General features: G+C 38.3%; 2 protein-coding genes across 2 annotated transcripts; one reads left to right on the forward strand and one right to left on the reverse strand.

Annotated features, from left to right (window-relative positions):
• Nucleotides 1-5036: 5036 nt before the first annotated feature.
• Nucleotides 5037-14502, forward strand: LOC113333275 (40S ribosomal protein S26-like; the record flags this gene model as incomplete). The annotated part of the gene is made up of 6 exons (XM_026579789.1): nt 5037-5066; nt 5184-5276; nt 5399-5483; nt 5597-5727; nt 9699-9706; nt 14454-14502. Coding segments are annotated over exons 1-6 (369 nt in total), but the record flags the coding sequence as incomplete, so codon positions are not given.
• Nucleotides 14503-22335: 7833 nt separating this feature from the next.
• On the reverse strand, nt 22336-24181 carry LOC113332632 (40S ribosomal protein S26-like). The gene is made up of 5 exons (XM_026579153.1): nt 24152-24181; nt 23942-24034; nt 23735-23819; nt 23485-23615; nt 22336-22407 (listed from the first exon to the last, which is right to left on the reverse strand). Exons 1-5 carry the CDS (start codon nt 24152-24154, stop codon nt 22366-22368), a joined length of 354 nt encoding a protein of 117 aa, XP_026434938.1. The 5' UTR covers nt 24155-24181; the 3' UTR covers nt 22336-22365.
• Nucleotides 24182-25893: the final 1712 nt, after the last annotated feature.

The following is a 25893-nucleotide window of genomic DNA, read 5'->3' on the forward strand; positions in this document are numbered from 1 at the left end:
AAGAAAGAAGAGCTGAGGCAGAAGAACATGCGAATTTAACAAGGCAAAATCACAAATTAAGGATGGAGAATATAAGACTACAGAATAGAAGATCGAGAAGTATTACAAAATCACATTCAAGATCGACTAGAAGAGAAATGAGGCGAAATTCACCCACAATCAATGCTGGAAACAATATTCAAGAAGAAATATCAAATCTTAATGAAGCATATCGCAAAAATAGAGAAAGAATTGATGATCGTTACATTCCACAAAATGAAACTTTTGATGATGGGCAAATTGGAGGAAATCAAGAGAACGAACAAAATCAGGGACAAAATAACCAAGATGGCGAAACCCAAAGAAATCAACAAACAATTGAATAAGAAATTGAAAGACATTATGCTGAACAAGCACGTTTAATCTGCGAACGTGAAAGATTGAGAGCGGAAATGGAAGAGCAAGAGCTTCAGGAGACAATTCGCCAGAACAATGATGACAATCGAGAAAGAAGGGGTACACAAAACCGGAATAACGACAATCTCAATGAGGAGTATGATAGAGTAAAGAGAATGGCTGAAAGACAGCAAATTGAATTGATAAGAAATGAACAAAATTATGGAAGGGAAAATGAAAGGCATCATCATTTGCGAATTCAAGATAGAGATGAGGAAGAGAATCGCAGAAGAAGACGAGATGATGCAAAATTTCGCGAGAGAAGATAGACGTGAACGCAGAAGAAGAGAAGCAAAATTAAAGAGGCCAATGGATCAAGATTCAGGTGTAAATAAACAAATCTTGAAAGAATTAGAAGAAATGAGAGGAATGCTAAATAACAGAGGAGAAGTAGGTAGAAGACAATTGGATAAAGAAATAGAAGAAGCTGCGAAAACTCCATTTACAAGGGAAGTACAATTAGGAGGAATACCACCGAAATGCAATTTGCCTGCATTAACTAGCATTTTTTATGGAACAACTTGTGCAATTCAACACATTAAAGCCTATGTGAGGTGTATGTTACAATGGGAAAATCATGATGCGGTATTGTGCAAATATTTCGCATCCAGCTTAACAGGAGAAACGTTAAAATGGTTTGAAGGTTTACCAAAGAATACAATAACCTCCTTCAATCATTTGCAGACTACATTCTTGGGGGAACATATAAGTAACAATTCCTTACGACCTGGTATAGAAGATGTGTTTGGATTAAAACAAAGGATTGGCGAAAGTTTGAAACACTTGACTAAAAGATGGAGAACTATGTGTAGCGAAATGTATGGCCGTGTATATGAGAGATATCTCATATTATTATTTATCAATGCTATGTTTGCAACAAACCTATTGTATGTCCAAATTTTCAGAGTCAAGAATACGATTACAGTGACTGAATTGCGAGAACTTCAAGAAGAATACATTGCTCTAGAGGAAAGGCAAAATGAAATGGAATCATATCCATTTGCGAACACCAGCTCATAAACAACGAATTCAAGCTTATTACCCAATCTAATAAACACAGTGGCGAATACTTCGCAAGTACAACAAGAGAAGGTGATAAGTAACAATCAGCAGAAATTGGTAGCTATGGGGAGCCGAGATCAAGAAGAGTATGAAAGAGAAAGAAATTTCTACAATCATGGAGGAAATAACAAGATTCAAAGGCTCGATCAACCGCAAGAAACTTATGGAATTCAAAGGAAAAACTATAATAAAGGACAAGGAAGTCACAAGGTAATATGGGAAGAAATCAAGATGCCACCTTTAAATGCAAGTGTTGAAAATATATGGGAAGCTATAATCTTGATGGAAAATATACCAGGGAACGGAACCACCTCCAAACCACATAAGTCATGAATTTTGTTCTTATCATCATTTTCATGGACATACCACAAACGATTGCAGAAATGTAAAAAGAATTATTTTTATAATTATAGATCAAGGAAAACTAAACGACTTTTTGGTAGGGCATCCGCAATCTCAACCATTACCACCACCACCAGAACATCAAAAAGTGAATACGATGAAAAAGAAAGAAACATTCTTCATAGAAGTTGGTGCAAAAGCAAAAAATCTATTCTGTCACTCTATCGTACATTCATATAAGACAATTGAAGATTTCCATGATAATGTTTTGAGTAGAGTGTTCGCAAGAGATAATGATGGAAGAGAAATTATGAATATTGCGAAAATCTCGCCATTAGAGGAATGGCAGAAACAGATCATTTCTTTTATTGCAGAAGAAACTCCCGAAGGAGAAGAGGTGCATGAAAATCCATTGGTAATAAAATTAGAAATTAATCCAAAACCGAAAGAAGAGGAGGATGATGAAGCTGAAGATTCATGGGCAATCAATAGAATTCTAGTCGATACTGGAAGCTCTGTGAACATCTTATTTTATCATACTTATAAAACCATGGGTGGAAGAGATGATGATCTTATACCATCAACATATAAGATATATGGTTTTAATGGTACTGCTAACAAGCCTAAAGGGGAGGTCACTATGCGAATTCCATTGAAGGGAATATCTTCTGAAATCTCATTCTGTGTCGTTGATGTAGAATCACCCTACAATGCGTTAATTGGTCGACCTTGGCTACATGGGATTCTAGGTGTAGCTTCAACTTTCCACCAATGCATCAAATTCTCTCACCCCAATGGTGTAGGAATCATAAAGGGAGATTGGGTCGAAGGAAAGAGATGTTACGAAACTGAGATAGAATCTTGCGAAGGAAGAGCAAACAAAAAGGGAAACTGGCGACACAAAATCAAAGATGTACAAATAAGTGAGAGGTTGATGGTGAATAAAATCGAAAGGAAAGGAGAAGAGATGTTGCGAAATTAATGCTAGCTCGGAACAAAAATGATGAACATACCACTACCAAGGAAGCAGAGGATGGCAAAGGTAATAAAACAAGAAATGTATGAATGATTAAGTTGTTGCGATAATTTCGCAATAAGTAAAATTCTCAAAACTACATTTGATTGAACAACAAAATTGAGATTGCGAAATTCAGATAAAATATAATGATTTGCGAGACTCTCGCAGAGATAATGAATTTTACAGAAAATAATCAGAGAAGAATGAAAAAAGAGAAATAGGCGAACCTTTATGGTGTACACCCTAGTTCGCGAATACAAATTCGAGAGGCAAATGTAAGACCTAAAGTACGTCATATAAGGAGGTACCTATTGCATGACTCAGGGAAAGGCTACACCGCCACAGGAACCTGAGTCATGGAGATTTGGGGTCAATGAAGCCCATCCGGGAGAGGCACCTTGGATTCTCAACATAAGCATATGACTTAGGTTGGGCGACTAAGGTAATAAGGACTCTCCCAAGGAGTGCAGATCTGATCAAGGCGCCGAGGTACACGGTTGAGTCAAGAGTGCCATATACGTTTGAAGCGTACTTTTCCATTCTTGACAAGTCTTGGATTATACTGCACTCGGCCTGAAGAAAACCCCACTTAGGGTGCAGTCTCGTAACCATAAACCCTATAGGTAAAAGGGATAAGAGGCTGCGAAAACAACTGGTTGTTGTTAAGACTGGATGGGAGGATCTAACCTTGTATGGTAGAAGTACGCCTCCTTGAAGGGGCAACCAGGGGGAAGATAAGGGCGGCACCCTCCATTAGGGAGATGATAAGTGTCTTAAGACGCAAATGTCATGAGGCTTCTTATTCACAAGGATATTAAGACTTGTCATATTTGTGCAAAAATCCTGAAGAGAAAATAATACAAAAGAAAAGGATAAGACGAGATCAATGGGTTTTCGCATGAAAGTGTGAAGACGTCCTGCGATTTCGTCGCAATACGGCAATGTCATGGGGCTTCATTTTCGCAAGAATATTTAGGCCTATCATATTGTCGCAACATTCCTGAAGAGGCCATAATACAAAAGAAAAATTTAAGGCAAGATCAATGGGTTTTTGCATGAAAGTGCAAGGACGTCCTACGCTTTTGTCGCAATGACAAGAGGTGGCATAATAATACCTTTAATTAGGAAGGCAAAATAAGACCACACAGGAATGAGACTTTGAAAAGAAACAAAATTCACTTCGCAAAAGGTTGCGAAGTTATACAATAAGAATTTTTTTATAAAATCTCTCATTTGGATTCAAATAACAGAGGCAAGTATGGGAATGTATGAAATTAGAAAATGTTATTTGTCTCCATATGAGAGATTTACTCAAAAATTCAAGAATTAATGATTATATTGATTAACTGTATTGCAAAGAAGAATTGTTTTAATTTATGCAGGTCAAAATGAAAGAAACACAAATATACAGAAAGAAGAAATAAATGTACAAGTATTACAAAGAATCAAAGAAAGAAGTAAAAACTATTTCTTGGTTAATCCTTCATTATCTGCATCAGACTTGTTTCCTTCTTTACCTGCGTCAGAATCTTCATCACCATCAGAACTTCCATCACTATCAAATTCTTATCATCAGCTTCACTATCAGAGATAATCAAACTAGAGCTGGCAAACCAAGCCAAAACCCGCGGGTTGGCCCGTCCCGTCCCGTGAAAACCCGCACCCGTCCCGGATGGTAACTAAACAAGACGGGCGCGGGTTGTACAATTAGTGGCTTGTGAAGAAACGGGTTAAACCGGCCCGTACCGTGAAACCCGCGGTCTGGCCTGTAACCCGTAATTTCATACCCTGCTGAAACTAAAACACGTAGCTTGTTACGTGTCACCCAAATTTCTATCGTATAAATCGGAAAAACCCTAAGCTTTTCTATCTTTCTTCTTCGGTTCTTCCTCTCTTTTTTTCTTCTTCCCTGACTCAGAGAGAGTCTCCTGAGTCCTGACGGACAGAACAACAAATTGAAGAACTATTAGATCTAGATATCAAAGGCAGTTACTTTGATCTAAAGATTCAAGGCTAGCATGTAATCAGATTTTAATTTTTGTTTTCTTCTTTATTTTCTTCTTCTAGGAATCTAGGGTTTTACATAGGAATCCCAACAAATCTTTAATATTCTTAGTATTGTTGTGATGGTGATTCTGTGAAGATCGGTAATCTTTAATATTCTTAATTTCATGAGGAAGAAGAAGAAGCGGCTGCAAATCACAACATGGTAAGTCCCTCTTTCAATCAAATGAACCCTAAATCATGTTTCAATCTTCATGATAGATGTTGATTTATACAAGTTTATGATTTTGAATTTCTGGTGATTTTGTTTTGATTTTTGTAGACGTTTAAGCGAAGGAATGGTGGTCGTAACAAACATGGCCGTGGTCATGTTAACTTCATCCGTTGTTCAAACTGTGGAAAGTGTTGCCCTAAGGTAACTAATTGATTTCATTTTCACAGATTTGATTTGATTTTTTCTTGGGATCTGATATGAATGGATGTAGATTTTCTGATTCAGTAGTTGTTTTTTGTGGTGGTGGTGGTGATTTGGAATAGGATAAGGCAATCAAGAGATTTTTGGTGAGGAACATCGTTGAACAAGCTGCTGTTAGAGATGTTCAGGAAGCTTGTGTCTATGATGGTATGTGTTTTTTGGAAATGATTTTTTTTTGTTTTTTGGATTGATTTTGGGTGTTTACTGTGATTTATAGATTGATTTTGATTTTGGGTGGGTGATTGATTCTTTATGTGTAGGATACACTTTGCCTAAATTTTACGCCAAGATGCTTTACTGTGTGTCCTGTGCTATTCATTATCATGTGGTGAGAGTTCATTCTAGAGAGAAGAGGAGGAACCGTGACCCACCTCAACGTTTCAAGCGTCGGGTATGTGCCCTGCACTTTTGTTTCTCATTATGAATGATTGGATGGTATTGTTTACTTTATTTTTTACCTGTGTAGCTGTACTTTCTTGTGTCGGTAACGAAGAGTTTGTCTCATAGTTTTGCGTGATTTTGTGAGTTAACTAGTTAGTAACCAATGTTGTGGACTCTGGTGAATTTTTTTAATGTGTAATGCCGATTTTGGTTTTTGGAATGCGGCATTGGGTTTGTTCTGAAGTAATTGGTAAATGCCAAAGAGGTGCATCTGAGAATCCTTGTAGCTATTCGTTCATGATGTACATTAAACTTAAACTGCTTCCATTGATCATGCATACTATTAGGATCACTATGCTTTGTGTATTAGTGGTTTAACCAGTTAGTAGCCACAGTTGTGGACTATTGTGAATTTTTTTTATGTGAAGTGTCCAATTTGGTTTTTAGCATTATGCAATGTGACAATGGATTTGTTGTGATGGAAATGTAATTCCAACTTTTATAATTGGTTTAGTGTAAGTATTAACTGCCGAAGAGGTATATTACATGCATTCTTGTAACCATTCCTCTGTTTTGTTCTTTTACGCTGCTTCTGTTTATCATACACACCATAGTGCTCTATAGTTAGGTTCATTTATGGTAGTGTGTACCTTCCCTTCACCCTGTTCTTTTCAATGACTTGCAACTTAAACAACTGTTAATTATCATGAAATTGTATGTGGTTGTAGTTTGAAGTTAGAGGTCCATGGTGAATTGTTTACGTGAAATGTCCATTTTGGTTTTTAGCATCATGCAATGTGACAATGAGTTTGTTGTGATGGAAATGTAATTCAAACTTTTGTTGCTGGTTTAGTATAAACTTTTGTTGATGGAAATCGGACCATCGCTGTGGATAAAGGATGAAAGGATTAGAGATGTTTTTTGGAGCAACTCAAAGATAAACATGGAATATGAGAATGTTTTTTGGACAGACAGTTATTTATCACTTACCAGTATCTCCAAATATTGCATAAAAAAGAGATTGGAGATGTTTTTTTGATAGTTAACATTTTTTTTGATTAACCACACAATATATATTTTGTGCAGGAAGTGGTTATTAATATTGTCGCACTTGGTGATACAAATTAGAAACAACGGTATCTACAGTCTCGGTCTCGGAAGTTTATTTTCATTATTTATCAATAATCATCATGAACTGATGAAGTATTGTGTAACTGTAACTAAAGTACTTAAGTACTAAAGTAAACTACTAATGACTAGTATGATAGTATCTGTGTCTGTGTTTCTTTAAATGCAAAATTAGTTTAGTTTTGCAATTTTGAGTTTTTGAATTGATATACCAAATGAATTGGATGAATGTTAGATACTTAGGTTGTAGCTTGTAGGTTAAGGAACTTTAGATGGCCTGAATGTGGAAGGAAATAGCCCAGAAATCGATTTCTGGCGAGTTGACTCAACAAAAACCAGGTAACCCGTGAGCACCCGTGAACCCGCGAGCTTTACCCGGGACGGGCACGGGTTGGATAAATGGCCACCCGTGAAGAATTTCAACCCGCAAGCTTAGGCTTGTATTAACCCGTAACCCGCGGGTTGGTCACAAGCCAGCCCCGTCCCGCCCGTTTGCCAGCTCTAAATCAAACTGAGAGTATTCTGTGGGATTTCTTCTAAAAGACAAGGATAATCAGAATGTGGGATATTATGATCATCACAAACCATTTGGATGGTTTGATTGCGAAAATGCATAGCATCATTCTTAAAATTCGCAACAGTGATCTTGATTTGATTATTTAATCTAGAATACTTGTCGTTGCGAGAAGAAAGATTCTTTGCGAGTTCCTCCTTTTCTGCTTCAAGTTCTTCAATCTTTTCACGATATTAATTTTCAGAATCTGCGAACAAAAGACAATCAATTATTAACTTGATGAAAATTCATAAGAAGCAAAAGATTAGTAAAGAAAAGCAATTAGCAACCTTCTCTGTCAGAAATCATATCTCTAATCAAGGCTGTATGTTCATCTTGGAGACTAACATTTACGCCTAAATCTTTTCTAGCATCATCTAAAATTTTAGCAACCCAAATAAATTCATCCTCACTACTTATGAGAAGACGAGAACGAATTTTATTTTCCCTTTCGCATAGTTCAATATTCTTGCGGTTAGCTTCATCTCGCTCAAGTTGAACTTCAAGGAGAGCCTCTTGGAATTTCTCCAAAGCCTTGGCACCTTGATCAGAGATACGATCCTTATCATATATGAGACCACTAATTTTGGTTCTTAAATCATTGGTTTTCTCTTTGGAATCAATAAGGAGACGCTTAAATCTGTTGGATAAGCCTAAACTAGATCTATGATCAACTTCTAAGAGGCGAAATTTAGATCTAAGTTCATTTAGATAAAGAGATGAAATTCTATCATTTGAGAAGCTATTTAAGGAATTGTTAAGACGTTCAAGAAGGGTATCATTATCCAAGGCATTAGGAAATGAGCGAAGAAGGGTAGCTTCATCAGAAAGACCATAAATGTCTGCAAAAAGGATCATTTAAATAAGATAAAACAATAGGATGAATGAATAAAGAGAAAAGTAACATACCGTAAAGCTGATCATTAGCTTGTTGAAGACTAGAAATTTTGTTCTTATACGAGGAAAAATCAATTTCTAATTGTCTATTCTTTCCGCGAAGACCTTTAACTTCAGCTTCCAATTCTTCATTCTTTTTGCGAAATTGAATATTCTTCTTTTCAAGATTTTCACGTCTTCTCTCTAGATCTGAGGCAACAGCAAAAGAAGCTTTTCCATCCTGCGAAAAATATTAATATAGAAATAAATTTTGAATTATAACAATGAAGAAGTAAAAGGATAAAGATATACCAGACTATTGAGAGAATGCAAAAAATCGGGAGTCACAAATCTGGAAACTCCACGAAGAGAGCTATCACCATCCAGTAAAGGAACATCGCAAAGAGTAGCGAGAGCTTTGCAGGTATCTGCGAATTGGCTATATCCCATTCCGTGTAGAGAATCAGAAAAGAGGCCAGATAACTTAGCCATAGAAGATTCAGGTGGAGAATCTTCGCTTGCAGCAATATCATCGTTGTCCTCATCACCCTTATCACTTTCATAATTTTAGTGAGGAGGAATATTTGAAGGGGAAGAAGAACGAACTTTCCTTTTCTTTGGAGGAGGACCAGTTGATTTTTTTCTGCGAAGAGCACCTTTACCTTTATCACCAATCTTCGCAACATCGGCAGATTCTTCTACTTCAGCAATAATCTTCACACACAGATAAGAATAAGAAATAGAAGCATGGAAGTAACAGTACTATTTAAAATCATAAGAGATAATTTCTTACCTCATCTGTGCATGAGCGAAGAGCTAACATAGTACTAGATTTCCCAGTCCTGTTATAACTATCTTTCAGTTTTTGGATCTGCGAAATGTCGCAAGAATTAGCGAACATAATAGAAAAAATCAATGAAGAAATATAAAATGAGTTAAAGGGGAAAAACATACCTCTTTCTCCTTTTCGGGCCAAGAGAAAACCCAAGGTTGATAAGCAGCGAGATTCGCAGGAAGAATATTTGATCCAGCATAGTAGGGTCCCTTTAGCATTAAAGGAAAAACACACCATTTATCATCTTTAGATTAGCGAGGAGTTGTGCTTTTACCAGAATGCCAGTCAATATCTTGCATGAGAACTTTTGATTCATCAATATTATCTTTCCTTTTTAAACGAATACCCCAGCGAGTATTCTCTTTCTTTATGGAGATAAGTTCATAGTTCTCAAAGAAATTCGCCACTGTATACTTCTCAGCAACTATCTCTAGGTTTGCGAACTTAGGATCCCTAAGTTCTTTGGAGTACAAAGATCCTCTACCAGCACCACGATTAGCGAACTCTAGCATCAGACGGATGCAGTCCCCACTCAGTTGGAAGATGGCTCGCGAAAATCCCGAATGAACGAGAATTTCATAAAATAAAGGAAGATCTGTGTTATAAAGAGGAATGGGGAGACATGTGAGAATCCGACCTAGCGAAATTATGATTGATTGATCATCACAATATTGATCAGAGAAAATCTTGACAGAAAGAATTGATTTGGCATTCTCACCAGGAATGGTGGAGAGTGTGAAACCTTTATCAGCGAGATCTTTTTGGACATCTTGTAAATTCTTCTCATATCTATGACCACTTGGAGCCATGTTTGAATATAGAGTATGGGAATGTATGGAAAGTAAAATGATTGAAGGAAGAAGAAGTTACAGCAGCAGAACTTGCAGAAGAATAACAAAATTGCAGAAACGAGAGAATAAAAATAGAAGAGAAAGTAAAAAGAAAAATAGAAAGAAGAGTAAGATGAATATATAAAGGAGATTTTTTTTTACTCGAAGAAATAAACACCATTAAGACGAAGAGACGTGAGTGGTTGAAAAGTTGTGGTTACAGAAGACGTGTCAAGAAACAAATGGACCAAAGAATACGTGTGATAAATGCAGAATATGAAAAGATGAGCAGCTGCGGCATTTCTCATATCATTCCCTACTTTGCAGAGAAGATATGAGAATAGGCAAGATGTAGGATCAGAATCTCGCAATGATAATGTTTCAGCGAAATTATCAATGACACGGCATAACAGCGTCGCATAACAGTTTCAGAAATGATAGAATAAATGACGTCATCTAAGATCATGAGAAAGATGTGATAGTCCTGCGAAGATTAGAGAGTTTGCGAGATTAACAATTGTAAGGTTGCGAGAATATCGCAGATTATAATCGAAAATAAAGGACATATTAGTTGTCATCCACTATGTATTTTCTTATAAATAGTTGTTCGAGTTGTAAAGGAGAGAGAGATATCTTTTTGAGTAAGAAACAAGTAAATAGGAGAGAGAAAGTTCAGAGCAGAGGTCATTCTTAATTTCTTTATCTTTCTTGTAAGAATATTCAAAGATTTATCAATAAAATTAAGAGTGTAAACCTAAAAATGAGTTGATCAACAATGAAATCATATGAGGGGTGTAGTGTAGGATTTCCTGCAACTACAGTCAAGATAACGGAACTAATGGACGCTGAGTTAGATGTTGAGTCAGGAACGAGTCAGCTTTGAGTTATCTGACTAGTCCCAGGACAGGCCAGTTGCACAGGCCTAAGTCTTGCATGAGCCATAACATCTTTGTTGCACCATTGTGGTGCATCACAACTCCACTCCAGCTACAGCTTCTCTACCAATTCCTGCAAATTCATCTTGCCAGCACCAGATCCTTCTCATTGCAGCTGCATTCAACTGCAGCTCATCATCTGTAACTCCATACTCTCACCTGCAATTCAATTAACCATTTCAGCTGCACCAGATCTTGTAAAGTACCACCACATCCTGCAGCTTCAGTTCCACCACAGCAATGACCCAAACTACCAGAACCCATCAGCTATAATTCTACCTGCATCTATGATGAATCCAACAACGACCCTGTAGCTTCTTGTCTCACTTACTGTCACGACCACCGCATGACTTGAACTACAACTCAAGCACCACCACCGTTTCCATATCAGGTTCACCACCATATGCTTAACACAACCAGCACCAATTCCTCTGCCATCAGCTACAAGACCACCTGCTCTAGCTTCCATCCAGCACTTCACATTGAGACAGCATCAAAAACATCCAATACTCGTCTGTAGCATCAAAGCCATTGCAGTTCAGCTCAACTCTGCAGCTTCTTTGATTCAGAACTTCACCCAAATGACAGTCACACACCACCAAGTTCACAACCTCAATCTTTCATCTATTTCTTGGTCTGAGAAGTAACTCAAAATCTCAGCTTCTCAGCTTCGCTCATTGTCTCAAACCTAACCTGTAAACATACATCTATGCATCACACAACACCACCAGCAGTTCAGCTAAATAGCAGCTGTACCACCAGTTCGAGTTCACCTGCAATACTCAATTGCAGCCTATACCCACAGGCCACAACTCCAGCTGCACTTCATAGCATCATCAGATCCCTACAGTTCTTTGTTGGCTGTAAACTTTGCCAACTGCAACTTCAGTTCAATCCATCAACTTCAGTTCAGTTCATCCCATATACCCATTCAAACTGCATCTTCACTTGCAATTTCTGAATCAAAAACCCATTACAGCACATACAGATCCATTCTCCATTGCAGACTCAAACCCTCCTTCCAATTCACCTCAGGTACTGCTCCATTGCCACTGCAGCTTCAACTGAATCTTACCACTATCAATGCCAGCAGCACCATCAGCTATTTGCACCTTGCAACTTCATATTCTTCTCAGAACAAACTAAAATTTATAACTCCTTGAAGCAACACCAGCTCAACTACACAGCTTACCTGCAATTCCCATTAAGTTCTCACTGCAACACCAACTGTATTTCCTTCTTAACTCCAAATCTGTAGCCACACCCTTCGATTGTTCTCCAAATCAACTGAATCAACATAGCATCATCAATTAACCCTTGTTGGTGATCTGAACTTCATTTAAACGCAAAATCAACCAAAACCCATCTCGAATCGAACCCTAGTTTCACCATCTTCTCTTCAATTTCAGTTCAGGACAAACTAAACCCATCTTTAATTCATCTCAATCACCATTTCCATGTTTCCTCATCTGAATTACGACTTACATCTGCTATTGCCTCTAGAGAAATCACCAGAACCCCTCTTCTGATTCATCCCCTTTCTCGATTCAAAACCGGTTCAACAACCCTAATTTCACCTCCATCATTAACATCTCCTCTGATTTGTTGACTCGAAACAAACCCAAATCTATTTCAATCAAAACCCACTTCAATTCGTCATCTACTCACTGCAAATCCCAGGTTCAACCATTACACCCTAATTTCACTGTTCTTCAATCACTGCTCAAACCCTCTTCATCTCTGTGTTATTCTTGTTGGAGAAAGTACTAATAATGTAACTGAGAAGAAGATACTTAGCTCAAAATAATGTTGCTGATGTTGCTGCACAGAGAATGTAGAGGCACGTAAACTACGCTGTCCTAAAGGAAATATCGCCTGCCACTCCTCTGAGATGCTACAGCAGTTGGCGAGTCACCTCCAGGATACAACTACAGTTAGTACCCCTCAATGTAGCATACAATGAGGGTACCCTTAGAGCTTGGCAGAACTTAAAACAGTAGAAGAAATGTTTACAGAAAAACAGAGGGAGAGTAGAAGAGATGTTTCTCTGTGGTGTGTCAAATGAGCTCAAGACTCCTCCCTTATATAGTGTTTAAGACGTTACAAACGAGAGGAAAAAATGCATGCAACCAAACCATGCGTATGACAGAAATACTGGTAATGTTGGGTTAAAAACAGTGTTGCTTTTGTCAGGCTTAGAGCAGTGTGTTGTCAAGAAGCCAAGCCAAACATGTACGGACAAGAAACCCAAAACAAATACGTACAGACAAGAAAGCCAGGACAAACATGTGCAGACAAGGAAAGCAAGACAAACACGTACAGACAAGAAAGCCAAGACAAACATGTGCAGAAAAAGAAGAAGATTCTTCTACATGTGTGTAAAACACGTACCAAAAGTTTCAGCAAAAAGATAGGATCTAATGAACCCACACCCGAACCCGAACCCGAGCCCGAGCCCGACCCGACCGGACGGACGGCGGCGGCGTGCGTGCTTCTGTGCGAAGCACCGCGCGTACGGGAAAGGCAACCTTGCCCTAGTCTAAGCCTTCCCTCCAAGCACAAAAGTCTAATGACCCAAGGGCCATGCCCTTATATCCAATTCTATGGTATTTATGTCTAAAACTCTTTAGATTTTAGTCAATGTGGGACTATTGTTTTATCTATTCAAAAGAAAAAACAATTAATGGGCAATAGGTCTAGGGATCAAAACATAGTCCAAGGAAAAATTGGTAATTTTAAATCGTTTTTTCTAACAATCCCCCACATGAATGATAAAACATATCGACGAAATACGAGAAAACATATTACATCAAAATTAGGCTAAGGTGTTCCAGAGATTGAACCTTAACATAGTGAGAGGTTACCGGAACTGCTTGTTGTTTCGGTGAACACAATGTCTTGAACCGTCAACAGTGAGTGCAATTCAGAAATAACAACCACACTTTGATGTCTCAAAGAAAAAGAAAGCTGCCAAGCTCTTGCCGTTGTGCCCGTTTTGGCCGTGGGCTTAATCCCGGACTTAATGAATGTCTCTAGAGAAAAAGCTCAAATTCTCATAGGAAGCGGCCCCACTTCCAACATCCACATAGGTGAGTCCATTAAGAGTGTCCTGCCACACTCCGTTTTAAGAAAAGCCATGGAACTCATTAAGATCTTGACAGATCATCCTAAAACATGCAGGCAGCACTATCATACGGTTACACCATAGGGAGGGACAAAGATAGTGCTTTCTCTCGACATCACCAAAAATTAGTTATCTCATTGAACCTTGATCTTGGAGCTCCGTTCACAAGGTTGAGTGTCCTTCATGGCGATTTATTGTATGAGCTTGAGTCCCATCCCCTTCGATGTGGATCTAACTACCTCTCTAGATAACCCTTTCGTCAAAGGATCTGCAATATTCTCTTTAGACCTTACAAAGTCTATAGAGATGATGCCAGTAGAGAGTAGTTGTTTCACTGTCTTGTGTCTTCTTCGAAGATGTATAGACTTTCCGTTGTATACACTATTCTTTGCGCATCCAATAGCAGCTTGACTGTCACAGTGGATTGCGATCGAAGACACAGGCTTGGGCCAGAGTGGAATCCCACCCAGGAAACCTCGTATCCATTCAGCTTCCTCTCCAGCTTTCTCCAAGGCTATAAACTCAGACTCCATGGTGGATCGGGCTATACATGTCTGTTTGGTAGACTTCCATGACACAGACGCACCACCAAGTGTGAAGATGTACCCACTAGTGGATTTGCACTCATCTGAGTCTGATATCCAGTTAGCATCACAATACCCTTCTAGCACAGCAGGATACTTCCCAAAACTTAAGCAATAGTTTGAAGTTCCTCTCAGGTACCGTAGAACTCTGTAGAGAGCATTCCAGTGATCCTGCCCAGGGTTGCAAGTGTACCTGCTTAATCTACTCACAGTATAGGAAATATCAGGTCTTGTACAGTTCATTAAATACATAAGACTGCCAATAACACGAGAATACTCAAGTTGATAAATACCCTCACCCTTGTTCTTTTTCAATTTGCAATTGGGATCATAAGGAGTAGTTGCAGGTTTAGAATTTTCATGATTAAATCTCTTAAGCACAGTTTCAACATAATGAGATTGACTAAGACTATATCCATCAGACATCTTTCTGATTTTCATCCCTAAGATTACATCAGCAGGGCCTAAGTCTTTCATGTCAAAGTTTTCGTTAAGCATGCTTTTAGTGGTATTAATACTATCAAGGTTACTACCTAATATGAGCATATCATCAACATATAGGCACACAATAACATGAGAATCATCCACAGATTTAATGTAAACACATTTATCAGATTCATTAACCTTGAAGCCATTAGATATCATTACATGATTAAATTTTTCATGCCACTGTTTAGGTGCTTTTTTTAAACCATACAAAGATTTTTTCAGTTTGCGTACTTTATCTTCAAAACCTTTCACAACAAAACCTTCAGGTTGGTCCATATAAATTTCTTCATTCAATTCACCATATAAAAAACAGTCTTAACATCCATCTGATGTATATGCAAATCATAAATAGAAGCAATAGCAATCAACATCCGGATAGAAGTGATTCTAGTGACCGGTGAATAGGTATCAAAGAAATCTAATCCTTCATGTTGTCTGTACCCCTTAGCTACCAACCTAGCTTTGTGTTTTTCTATAGTTCCATCTGTTCTAAGTTTCCTTTTGAAGACCCACTTGCAACCTATGGTTTTACTACCAGGAGGTAAGTCTACAAGGTCCCAAGTTTCCTTTTGAAGACCCACTTGCAACCTATGGTTTTACTACCAGGAGGTAAGTCTACAAGGTCCCAAGTTTCATTTTGTTGAATGGAATCCCACTCATTAATTGAAGCTTCTTCCCAGAAGGGAGCTTCCGGAGAGGTCAAATCTTCCTTATAAGTTTGGGGTTCAGTCTCTACCGTAAGAGTCACAAAATCTGGACCATAACTTTTCTCGGTTCTGACCCTCTTACTTCTTCTAGGTTCGGTTTCAGCATCTAGAGACGGGGGTTGACTAGTCGAAGGAACATCTGAGAGATCATCGCGGACCCTTTTATGAGGTCCAGACCCTAAAGGGAAAATGTGTTCGAAAAACACTGCATCTCTGGATTCCATTATGGTGTTCTCACCAATTACCATGAACCTATAAGCACTAGTGTGCTCAGGATATCCTAGGAAAACACAATCTACAGTTTTAGGTCCTAGTTTGGTTTTCTTGGAACGAGGAGTGGCCACCTTGGCCAAAAACCCCCACACTTTAAAGTATGCATAGGACGGTTGTCTTCCTTTCCATAACTCATATGGAGTTTTATCGGATTTCTTAAATGGAACTCGGTTCAAAATATAGCAAGCAGAGAGAATTGCTTCCCCCCACAGTTTCGAAGGTAGCCCTGAACTAGCTAACATAGCGTTCGCCATATCTATGAGTGTTCGGTTTTTCCTTTCAGCTACTCCATTCAACTCAGGTGAAGAAGGTGCAGTAGTTTCATGAATGATGCCATTAAGTTTGCAGAATTCTCCTATAGGTATCACATACTCACCGCCTCGGTCCGACCTAAGAGTTTTAATAGTGACACCTCTTTGGTTTTCTACTTCAAGTTTATATAATTTGAAAGCGTCTAAGGCTTCATCTTTACTTCTAAGAAGATAAACCTGACAGTATCTTGAGTGATCATCTATAAAAGTGATGTACCATTTTTTACCTCCTCTAGTTGGTGTTGATTTCAAATCTCCCAAATCTGAGTGGATTAGTTCTAGGGGAGTTGTACTACGTTCAACCTTTTTGTTAAAGGTTTTTCTAGCATATTTAGATTCAACACAAATTTCACATTTATGACCTCTGTCAAAGTTTATTTTAGGAATGCAGCCCAATTTAGCAAGTCTTTCAATAGATTTGAAATTAACATGTCCTAGTCTATCATGCCAAACATGTGAGGAGTCACAAACATAAGAATAAGAAGATGCATTATCATTCAAGTTCAAAGAAAGTACACTAAGCTTAATCATGTTATCAGTGACATATCCTTTTCCTACGAAATCACCTCCTTTAGAGATTACAACCTTGTTAGACTCAGCTACAAATTTAAAACCTTTCCCAAGTAAGATGGTTTCTGAGATAAGATTCTTGAATATGTCCGGGACGTGATACACGTCATTCAATGCGAGAGTTTTTCCTGAAGTGAGTTTCAATTCAACCTTGCCTTTTCCCACCACTTTAGAGGTAGAAGAGTTTCCATAAACAATTTCTCATCGTCTCCTACTTTGTTATAGGAGGAGAAAGCATTTCTGAATTTACAGACATGCCTAGTGGCTCCAGAATCAAGCCACCAGTCTCTCACATTGGTCACATTAGAGACAAGGTTGACTTCAGACACCATGCCAGTAAAATATCCAGAATCATCTACTACGTTTGCCTTATTTTTCTGTTTAGGATCATTTTTGGTCTTTTTAGGTGCCCTGCAATCTTTGGCCATATGACCAGTTTTCCCACAGTTATAGCAGTCGCCTTTGATGGTGTTTTTGGAGACACCACCCTTTGGCTTAAGATGGTTACCTTTGGAGTTACGTTGTTTGTTACGTTTACCATTTTTGCTGGATTCTCCGTGCTTTTTCTTTGACGCAGCATTATCGTCCAGGACATGAGCTTTGTTTGACATGTCTTTGCTCAGCATCAGGCTCTTGTCCTTGCAGCACAGAAGTTCCTCCACCTGGATCTTTTTCCCCAGCTCCACCATGGTGATTTCACGATTCTTGTGTCGCAGCCTCCTCTTGTACTCGTTCCATGAGGGTGGTAGCTTTTCAATCACTGCAGATACTTGTAGAGATTCATCAATATGCATGCCTTCAGCAAGAATTTCGTTGATGAGTAGCTGGAGTTCGACGAATTGTTCTACAACAGGCTTTTCATCAGTCATCTTATATTCCAGGAACCTAGCCACCAAGAACTTCTTGCTTCCATCAGCTTCAGCAAGATATTTTTCTTCTAGGGCTTCCCATAAATCAAAAGTAGTAAAATTCTCTTTTGCATTATAAAAGTCGTACAAGGAGTCATCCAGACAGTTAAGAATATGGTTTTTGCACATGTAATTTTTTCTAGTCCACCTATCCAGTCTATCTTCATAACCACGGTCATGAAGCCTTCTTGAGGGTCTTTCTAAGGCAACTTCATCTAGTCTTTGGTCTTTTAAGAAGAATAACATTTTGGACTGCCATCGTTTAAAGTCTTTGCCACTAAACTTTGGGGGTTTGTCTACAATACTCTTTCCCATGTTGTTACAAAATATAGTAAAGAGGATATTGCCTTTAGATTGTTGGAGAAAGTACTAATAATGTAACTGAGAAGAAGATACTTATCTCAAAATAATGTTGCTGATGTTGCTGCACAGAGAATGTAGAGGCACGTAAACTACGCTGTCCTAAAGGCAATATCGCCTGCCACTCCTCTGAGATGCTACAGCAGTTGGCGAGTCACCTCCAGGATACAACTACAGTTAGTACCCCTCAATGTAGCATACAATGAGGGTACCCTTAGAGCTTGGCAGAACTTAAAACAATAGAAGAAATGTTTACAGAAAAACAGAGGGAGAGTAGAAGAGATGTTTCTCTGTGGTGTGTCAAATGAGCTCAAGACTCCTCCCTTATATAGTGTTTAAGACGTTACAAACGAGAGGAAAAAATGCATGCAACCAAACCATGCGTATGACAGAAATACTGGTAATGTTGGGTTAAAAACAATGTTGCTTTTGTCAGGCTTAGAGCAGTGTGTTGTCAAGAAGCCAAGCCAAACATGTACGGACAAGAAACCCAAAACAAATACGTACAGACAAGAAAGCCAGGACAAACATGTGCAGACAAGGAAAGCAAGACAAACACGTACAGACAAGAAAGCCAATACAAACATGTGCAGACAAAGAAGAAGATTCTTCTACATGTGTGTAAAACACGTACCAAAAGTTTCAGCAAAAAGATAGGATCTAATGAACCCACACCCACACCCGAACCCGAGCCCGACCCGACCGACCGGACGGACGACGGCGGCGTGCGTGCTTCTGTGCGAAGCACCGCGCGTACGGGAAAGGCAACCTTGCCCTAGTCTAAGCCTTCCCTCCAAGTACAAAAGTCTAATGACCCAAGGGCCATGCCTTTATAGCCAATTCTATGGTATTTATGTCTAAAACTCTTTAGATTTTAGTCAATGTGGGACTATTGTTTTATCTATTCAAAAGAAAAAACAATTAATGGGCAATAGGTCTAGGGATCAAAACATAGTCCAAAGAAAAATTGGTAATTTTAAATCGTTTTTTCTAACAATTCTCTCCATTGAACTCTCTTACGGCAGTCTCTTGATCCCTAATATCTCTGAATTTCTCCCTTTCATTGAATGAAGCTGCCATCACTTCTCGGTTTCAGACAGAGGGTGAGGAGTAAAAACTAATGATAAGAAGAAATAATTTGTGCTCTCTGATTTTTAGGTTAAGTGTAGGAACCAAAACTGCTATTGGCACCCCAGTTTAGTGGTTAAGGGGTAACCAGCTCACACATGGCCTGTCAGTTATGGGATACTGACAGTTCATTCTCCACCTCTTCCTTGCGCAACCTAGTCTGCTCTAAATATAACTCGCCTGTGAATTGATATTTTTGCCCTTTTACGCTCCAAACGTACGATTTCTCCTTCTTTTGCTCCAAAAGACTCCATTGCACCTAATAACTCAAAACTAAACATAAGAGATGCATTTCACAAGGATAATAGCAAAGAAAGCATAAATACTAGATATAAAATTAGGTGCTTTACAACACCTATCAGCCTTGCAAGGACTTTAGTTTATGCCGAATCAAACAAGCGTACTCTTGCTAAATCTAGCAACAGAGTAATCTCCAACACCTCAGGCATTTCTCGGTGTGAGAATTTGGATGAGACACAATTGGAGTTAACCAATATTGTCGACGATTCTCCCCCTGATCCTTAGGATGGAATGTCTCATCAACAGAACATGCAGTTCCGCATTACTCTACCTATCAAGGGAGCAACTGGGCGCAGAAAATAACAATAACACGCAACCCAGGAAAGGTAACTGATCAGGTTTCCTCTCTCGATTACTATCTAGCTGGAATCATTTTAAGAATTTACATTGCCATGCAAAATTAACAGTAAACTGTAAAATAAATTCTGTGAGCATAGACACTATCTCAACATCAGTTCCAGTCCTGCTAAGACGACTGACAGAGATCAACAGCAATAAACGTCATTTCAGATGCACGTATTGTGTCTGTCACAACTATAGCAGAGCTTTACCAGGCTCAAAGATGGCTTATTTTCCCAATCATTATGCTACCGTCCCGTATTCTCCACTTATGGTGGTACGGGGTTTACCAGATTCTCAAACCTGATAACTATTGTGGTTCCCATATTTAAATATGCCTACCACAATTGTATTTTCCTTCTTTGCCAAAGATAGACTTATTTGCATAGATACTGCTGCAAATTTAATTCACCAAATTCAGGATTTTAGGTAATAGCTCAGGCGACGAGAAGACATGATATTAACTCTAAATATCATTTACAAAAATGCAACACTCATTATCGCTCGACATTTGTACATCTACGAGGCGCAATTAACATTTGCAGCACTCGGTGTTGTTGACACAACATATACAAAGTGCAAATTAAGCACTAGCTCCTTAAAGCTCGTCGATGCATATAATTGGCGCATATAATGTACGCCGCAAAGCTAGCGGGAACATATAAGGGCGGAAAATATGTCGCTCTCCTTATTGTTCACCACAACATTTTATACGGTGCATATATCTTCTCCAGAAAATTAAGCCGAACTATTTACCACAAAAACCAATGGTGAAACGGTTCTAACATAATACCGATAAATCTCCAACTTCGTCTATTAGGATCGACGAAATACTAATTTTTCAAAGCTGAAATATGAACATATTCTTTATATCCTGAAAGAAATTGTCTCAATATCAATTGCAGCCCATTTCAAGGACCGCTGATAGAGACTGGCTAACCATGTTAACCCAATGTCTATTTTTCATTGTATTCCGATCTTATGTGGAACGACTTTGAATTCTTGAGATTATTATAGTAAAGGAATATTAAAATTTTGCCATCCCTCGGATGCAACAATTCCTCGCTCTGCCGATATTAAAACCGTTAACACCACAAAAATCATTGGTGTACCAACAAAGAAAATTTCATTCTCTACGCTATCCAAAAGGACGTGGAAAAACCTTCTGTTGGTTGGCTAAGAAGGAAAATAGCAACAACGGTTACAAAACACAAATGTTTGACTAAATTCGGAAACCGAATAACATCAGAAATATGAGTCGTTGCTCATACGTACCTATTTTGGACATCTCTTCATATACCGTATAATTTCCTGTGTTCCAAATAGCACATACAAGACACGGTAAGATGTCTAACTTTCTCTTTAACAAGTCCTAATCAAAATAGGAAACAAAGTTAGACATAATAAAAATTGTATGCACAAAACTACTTAGGAATAGTTAAATTAAATATACAAGAGTTGAAGAGAATTATCCTTTTCTATATCGTCAGCCTCATGCCGATTGCCAAAGAACAATTCGTGCTGATAACTTCTTGTATTACTCGTGATTAGAGACCCTAAATTTCTGAAGGCCTCGTTACATATCTTCTATGGCCCGAAGTCTAACCCACATAACCAAAGTTGTAAACTAGCCTCACTCTCTCGTATATTAAAATGGAAATGAAAATGTAAAGAGAACACGATATAAAGAAGAGAAAAGTGGGGACTTCTATTCTTATTATTCACTTCGTCTGTTACATATATCTCAGCTATTTATAGCCTGAGATTTTAGTACTATATGATACATGGATATGCCACGTCATAGTACATCTGTCACTATAAAGATAAACCAGGAATTTACATGTTTATCCTTTGATGGATAAATATTATCTTAGCCGACGCTTGTAGTACCACTTAGAGCTGGCAAACGGGTGGGACGGGGCTGGCTTGTGACCAACCCGCGGGTTACGGGTTAATACAAGCCTAAGCTTGCGGGTTGAAATTCTTTACGGGTGGCCATTTATCCAATCCGTGCCCGTCCCGGGTAAAGCTCGCGGGTTCACGGGTGCTCACGGGTTACCTGGTTTTTGTTGAGTCAACTCGCCAGAAATCGATTTCTGGGCTATTTCCTTCCACATTCAGGCCATCTAAAGTTCCTTAACCTACAAGCTACAACCTAAGTATCTAACATTCATCCAATTCATTTGGTATATCAATTCAAAAACTCAAAATTGCAAAACTAAATTAATTTTGCATTTAAAGAAACACAGACACAGATACTATCATACTAGTCATTAGTAGTTTACTTTAGTACTTAAGTACTTTAGTTACAGTTACACAATACTTCATCAGTTCATGATGATAATTGATAAATAATGAAAATAAACTTCCGAGACCGAGACTGTAGATACCATTGTTTCTAATTTGTATCACCAAGTGCGACAATATTAATAACCACTTCCTGCACAAAATATATATTGTGTGGTTAATCAAAAAAAATGTTAACTATCAAAAAAACATCTCCAATCTCTTTTCTATGCAATATTTGGAGATACTGGTAAGTGATAAATAACTGTTTGTCCAAAAAACATTCTCATATTCCATGTTTATCTTTGAGTTGCTCCAAAAAACATCTAATCCTTTCATCCTTTATCCGCAGCGATGGTCCGTTTTCCATCAACAAAAGTTTATACTAAACTAGCAAAAAAAGTTTGAATTACATTTCCATCACAACAAACTCATTGTCACATTGCATGATGCTAAAAACCAAAATGGACATTTCACACGTCAACAATTCACCATGGACCTCTAACTTCAAACTACAACCACATACAATTTCATGATAATTAACAGTTGTTTAAGTTGCAAGTCATTGAAAAGAACAGGGTGAAGGGAAGGTACACACTACCATAAATGAACCTAACTATAGAGCACTATGATGTGTATAATAAACAGAAGCAGCGTAAAAGAACAAAACAGAGGAATGGTTACAAGAATGCCTGTAATATACCTCTTCGGCAGCTAATACTTACACTAAACCAATTATAAAAGTTGGAATTACATTTCCATCACAACAAATCCATTGTCACATTGCATAATGCTAAAAACCAAATTGGACACTTCACATAAAAAAAATTCACAATAGTCCACAACTGTGGCTACTAACTGGTTAAACCACTAATACACAAAGCATAGAGATCCTAATAGTATGCATGATCAATGGAAGCAGTTTAAGTTTAATGTACATCATGAACGAATAGCTACAAGGATTCTCATATGCACCTCTTTGGCATTTACCAATTACTTCAGAACAAACCCAAATGCCGCATTCCAAAAACCAAAATCGGCATTACACATTAAAAAAATTCACCAGAGTCCACAACATTGGTTACTAACTAGTTAACTCACAAAATCACGCAAAACTATGAGACAAACTCTTCGTTACCGACACAAGAAAGTACAGCTACACAGGTAAAAAATAAAGTAAACAATACCATCCAATCATTCATAATGAGAAACAAAAGTGCAGGGCACATACCCGACGCTTGAAACGTTGAGGTGGGTCACGGTTCCTCCTCTTCTCTCTAGAATGAACTCTCACCACATGAGAATGAATAGCACAGGACACACAGTAAAGCATCTTGGCGTACAATTTAGGCAAAGTGTATCCTACACATAAAGAATCAATCACCCACCCAAAATCAAAATCAAAATCAATCTATAAATCACAGTAAACACCCAAAATCAATCCAAAAAACAAAAAAAAATCATTTCCAAAAAACACATACCATCATAGACACAAGCTTCCTGAACATCTCTAACAGAAGCTTGTTCAACGATGTTCCTCACCAAAAATCTCTTGATTGCCTTATCCTATTCCAAATCACCACCACCACCACAAAAAACAACTACTGAATCAGAAAATCTACATCCATTCATATCAGATCCCAAGAAAAAATCAAATCAAATCTGTGAAAATGAAATCAATTAGTTACCTTAGGGCAACACTTTCCACAGTTTGAACAACGGATGAAGTTAACATGACCACGGCCATGTTTGTTACGACCACCATTCCTTCGCTTAAACGTCTACAGAAATCAAAACAAAATCACCAGAAATTCAAAATCATAAACTTGTATAAATCAACATCTATCATGAAGATTGAAACATGATTTAGGGTTCATTTGATTGAAAGAGGGACTTACCATGTTGTGATTTGCAGCCGCTTCTTCTTCTTCCTCATGAAATTAAGAAAATTAAAGATTACCGATCTTCACAGAATCACCATCACAACAATACTAAGAATATTAAAGATTTGTTGGGATTCCTATGTAAAACCCTAGATTCCTAGAAGAAGAAAATAAAGAAGAAAACAAAAATTAAAATCTGATTACATGCTAGCCTTGAATCTTTAGATCAAAGTAACTGCCTTTGATATCTAGATCTAATAGTTCTTCAATTTGTTGTTCTGTCCGTCAGGACTCAGGAGACTCTCTCTGAGTCAGGGATGAAGAAAAAAAGAGGAAGAACCGAAGAAGAAAGATAGAAAAGCTTAGGGTTTTTCCGATTTATACGATAGAAATTTGGGTGACACGTAACAAGCTACGTGTTTCAGTTTCAGCAGGGTATGAAATTACGGGTTACGGGCTAGACCGCGGGTTTCACGGTACGGGCCGGGTTAACCCGTTTCTTCACAAGCCACTAATTGTACAACCCGCGCCCGTCTTGTTTAGTTACCATCCGGGACGGGTGCGGGTTTTCATGGGACGGGACGGGCCAACCCGCGGGTTTTGGCTTGGTTTGCCAGCTCTAGTACCACTGCCACGTAAGAAACTCGAATGTCCTGGAGATGGGGTAGAAATGGTGGGTCATCTCTAATGTCATGCTTACGTAATATGCTGCACCTTCTTTTTCTTTCTTTCTCTCTTTTTTTTTTCCCTCTGAAATAGCGATAGTTAGGCCTGGACCCCCACCCAAACCGAGTCAGTCGGGTCGGCTCCACTGCCTGACCGGACCCGCATACCCCTTTGTAAATTACAACAACCCTACTGGGAATTGAACTCCTGCTGCACCTTTATATGGAATGAAGGCTGTGTTATTTTGACATAAGATCCACTTGGAGACCCCCCACCCCACCCCCACCCGCATTGTTGCGTTTGACTACCAGTAACAGTGATTGATTCTTCTTCAGCACCACATAACCATTCAGATACTTGTTGCCAAGAAGTTTGCATTTGAGTCGAGAAACTAATTCCGGTTCTCATCTTTCATAGATCCCATAAAATGCTAAGGACCATAAGGAGCTTATTATCCTCGTCAAAGTCTATCCATTTCATAACTATCTGCCTTAGATCAGCAATCTCTTCCTCTTGGGTAAGGCCAAGGACGGCCCTGACACGAAGTATAGCTTCGGGCAGAATAAATTTAGGGCATCAAAAACAATTTTTTGCCCATTATTCATTAAAAAGTCAACAACATTTAGGTATAATTAGTTGGTAACATGGTCTATTACAAGAGCAGCAAAACGCTCCAATTAATAGCTTTACACACCTTCTTTTATGTATGGGGCACCCATTTTGGAAGCAGATAAACACGGTAGATTACATTTCTTTCTAACTCTTTTATTTACTTTCCTTGTATTTTTCTTTTTCTCTTTAGATATTTTTTATTTGGGTATTCTTTGAGCATTTTCTTTCCCTTGTGGGTAATTTTGTCTTTTTTTTTTTCTTCCTTTAACGATGAAGATGAAAAAGGTAAAAACAAAAAAAATGATGGTATTATTTCCTTTGAAAACATTACAAGGTAATTAATTTACCATGTTTAATGTTAGAACTATGTTGAAAACAATTTCCAAAGCCTTAATGCGAGCACCCTTCCAAGTGCGATGGAAGTCAGTAGCGTATAGGCCATGGACCTTTGATCATCCATAGATCACGTCTAGCTTTGA

Source organism: Papaver somniferum, unplaced genomic scaffold (assembly GCF_003573695.1).
Source record: "Papaver somniferum cultivar HN1 unplaced genomic scaffold, ASM357369v1 unplaced-scaffold_132, whole genome shotgun sequence".
NCBI classification, from domain to species: Eukaryota; Viridiplantae; Streptophyta; class Magnoliopsida; order Ranunculales; family Papaveraceae; genus Papaver; species Papaver somniferum.

Coding starts and splice junctions, on each gene's coding strand:
- LOC113332632 (XM_026579153.1), bottom strand. Junction 23,820..23,941: donor GTGGAAAGTGTTGCCCTAAG/GTAACTAATTGA, acceptor GATTTGGAATAG/GATAAGGCAATCAAGAGATT. Junction 23,616..23,734: donor GGAAGCTTGTGTCTATGATG/GTATGTGTTTTT, acceptor CTTTATGTGTAG/GATACACTTTGCCTAAATTG.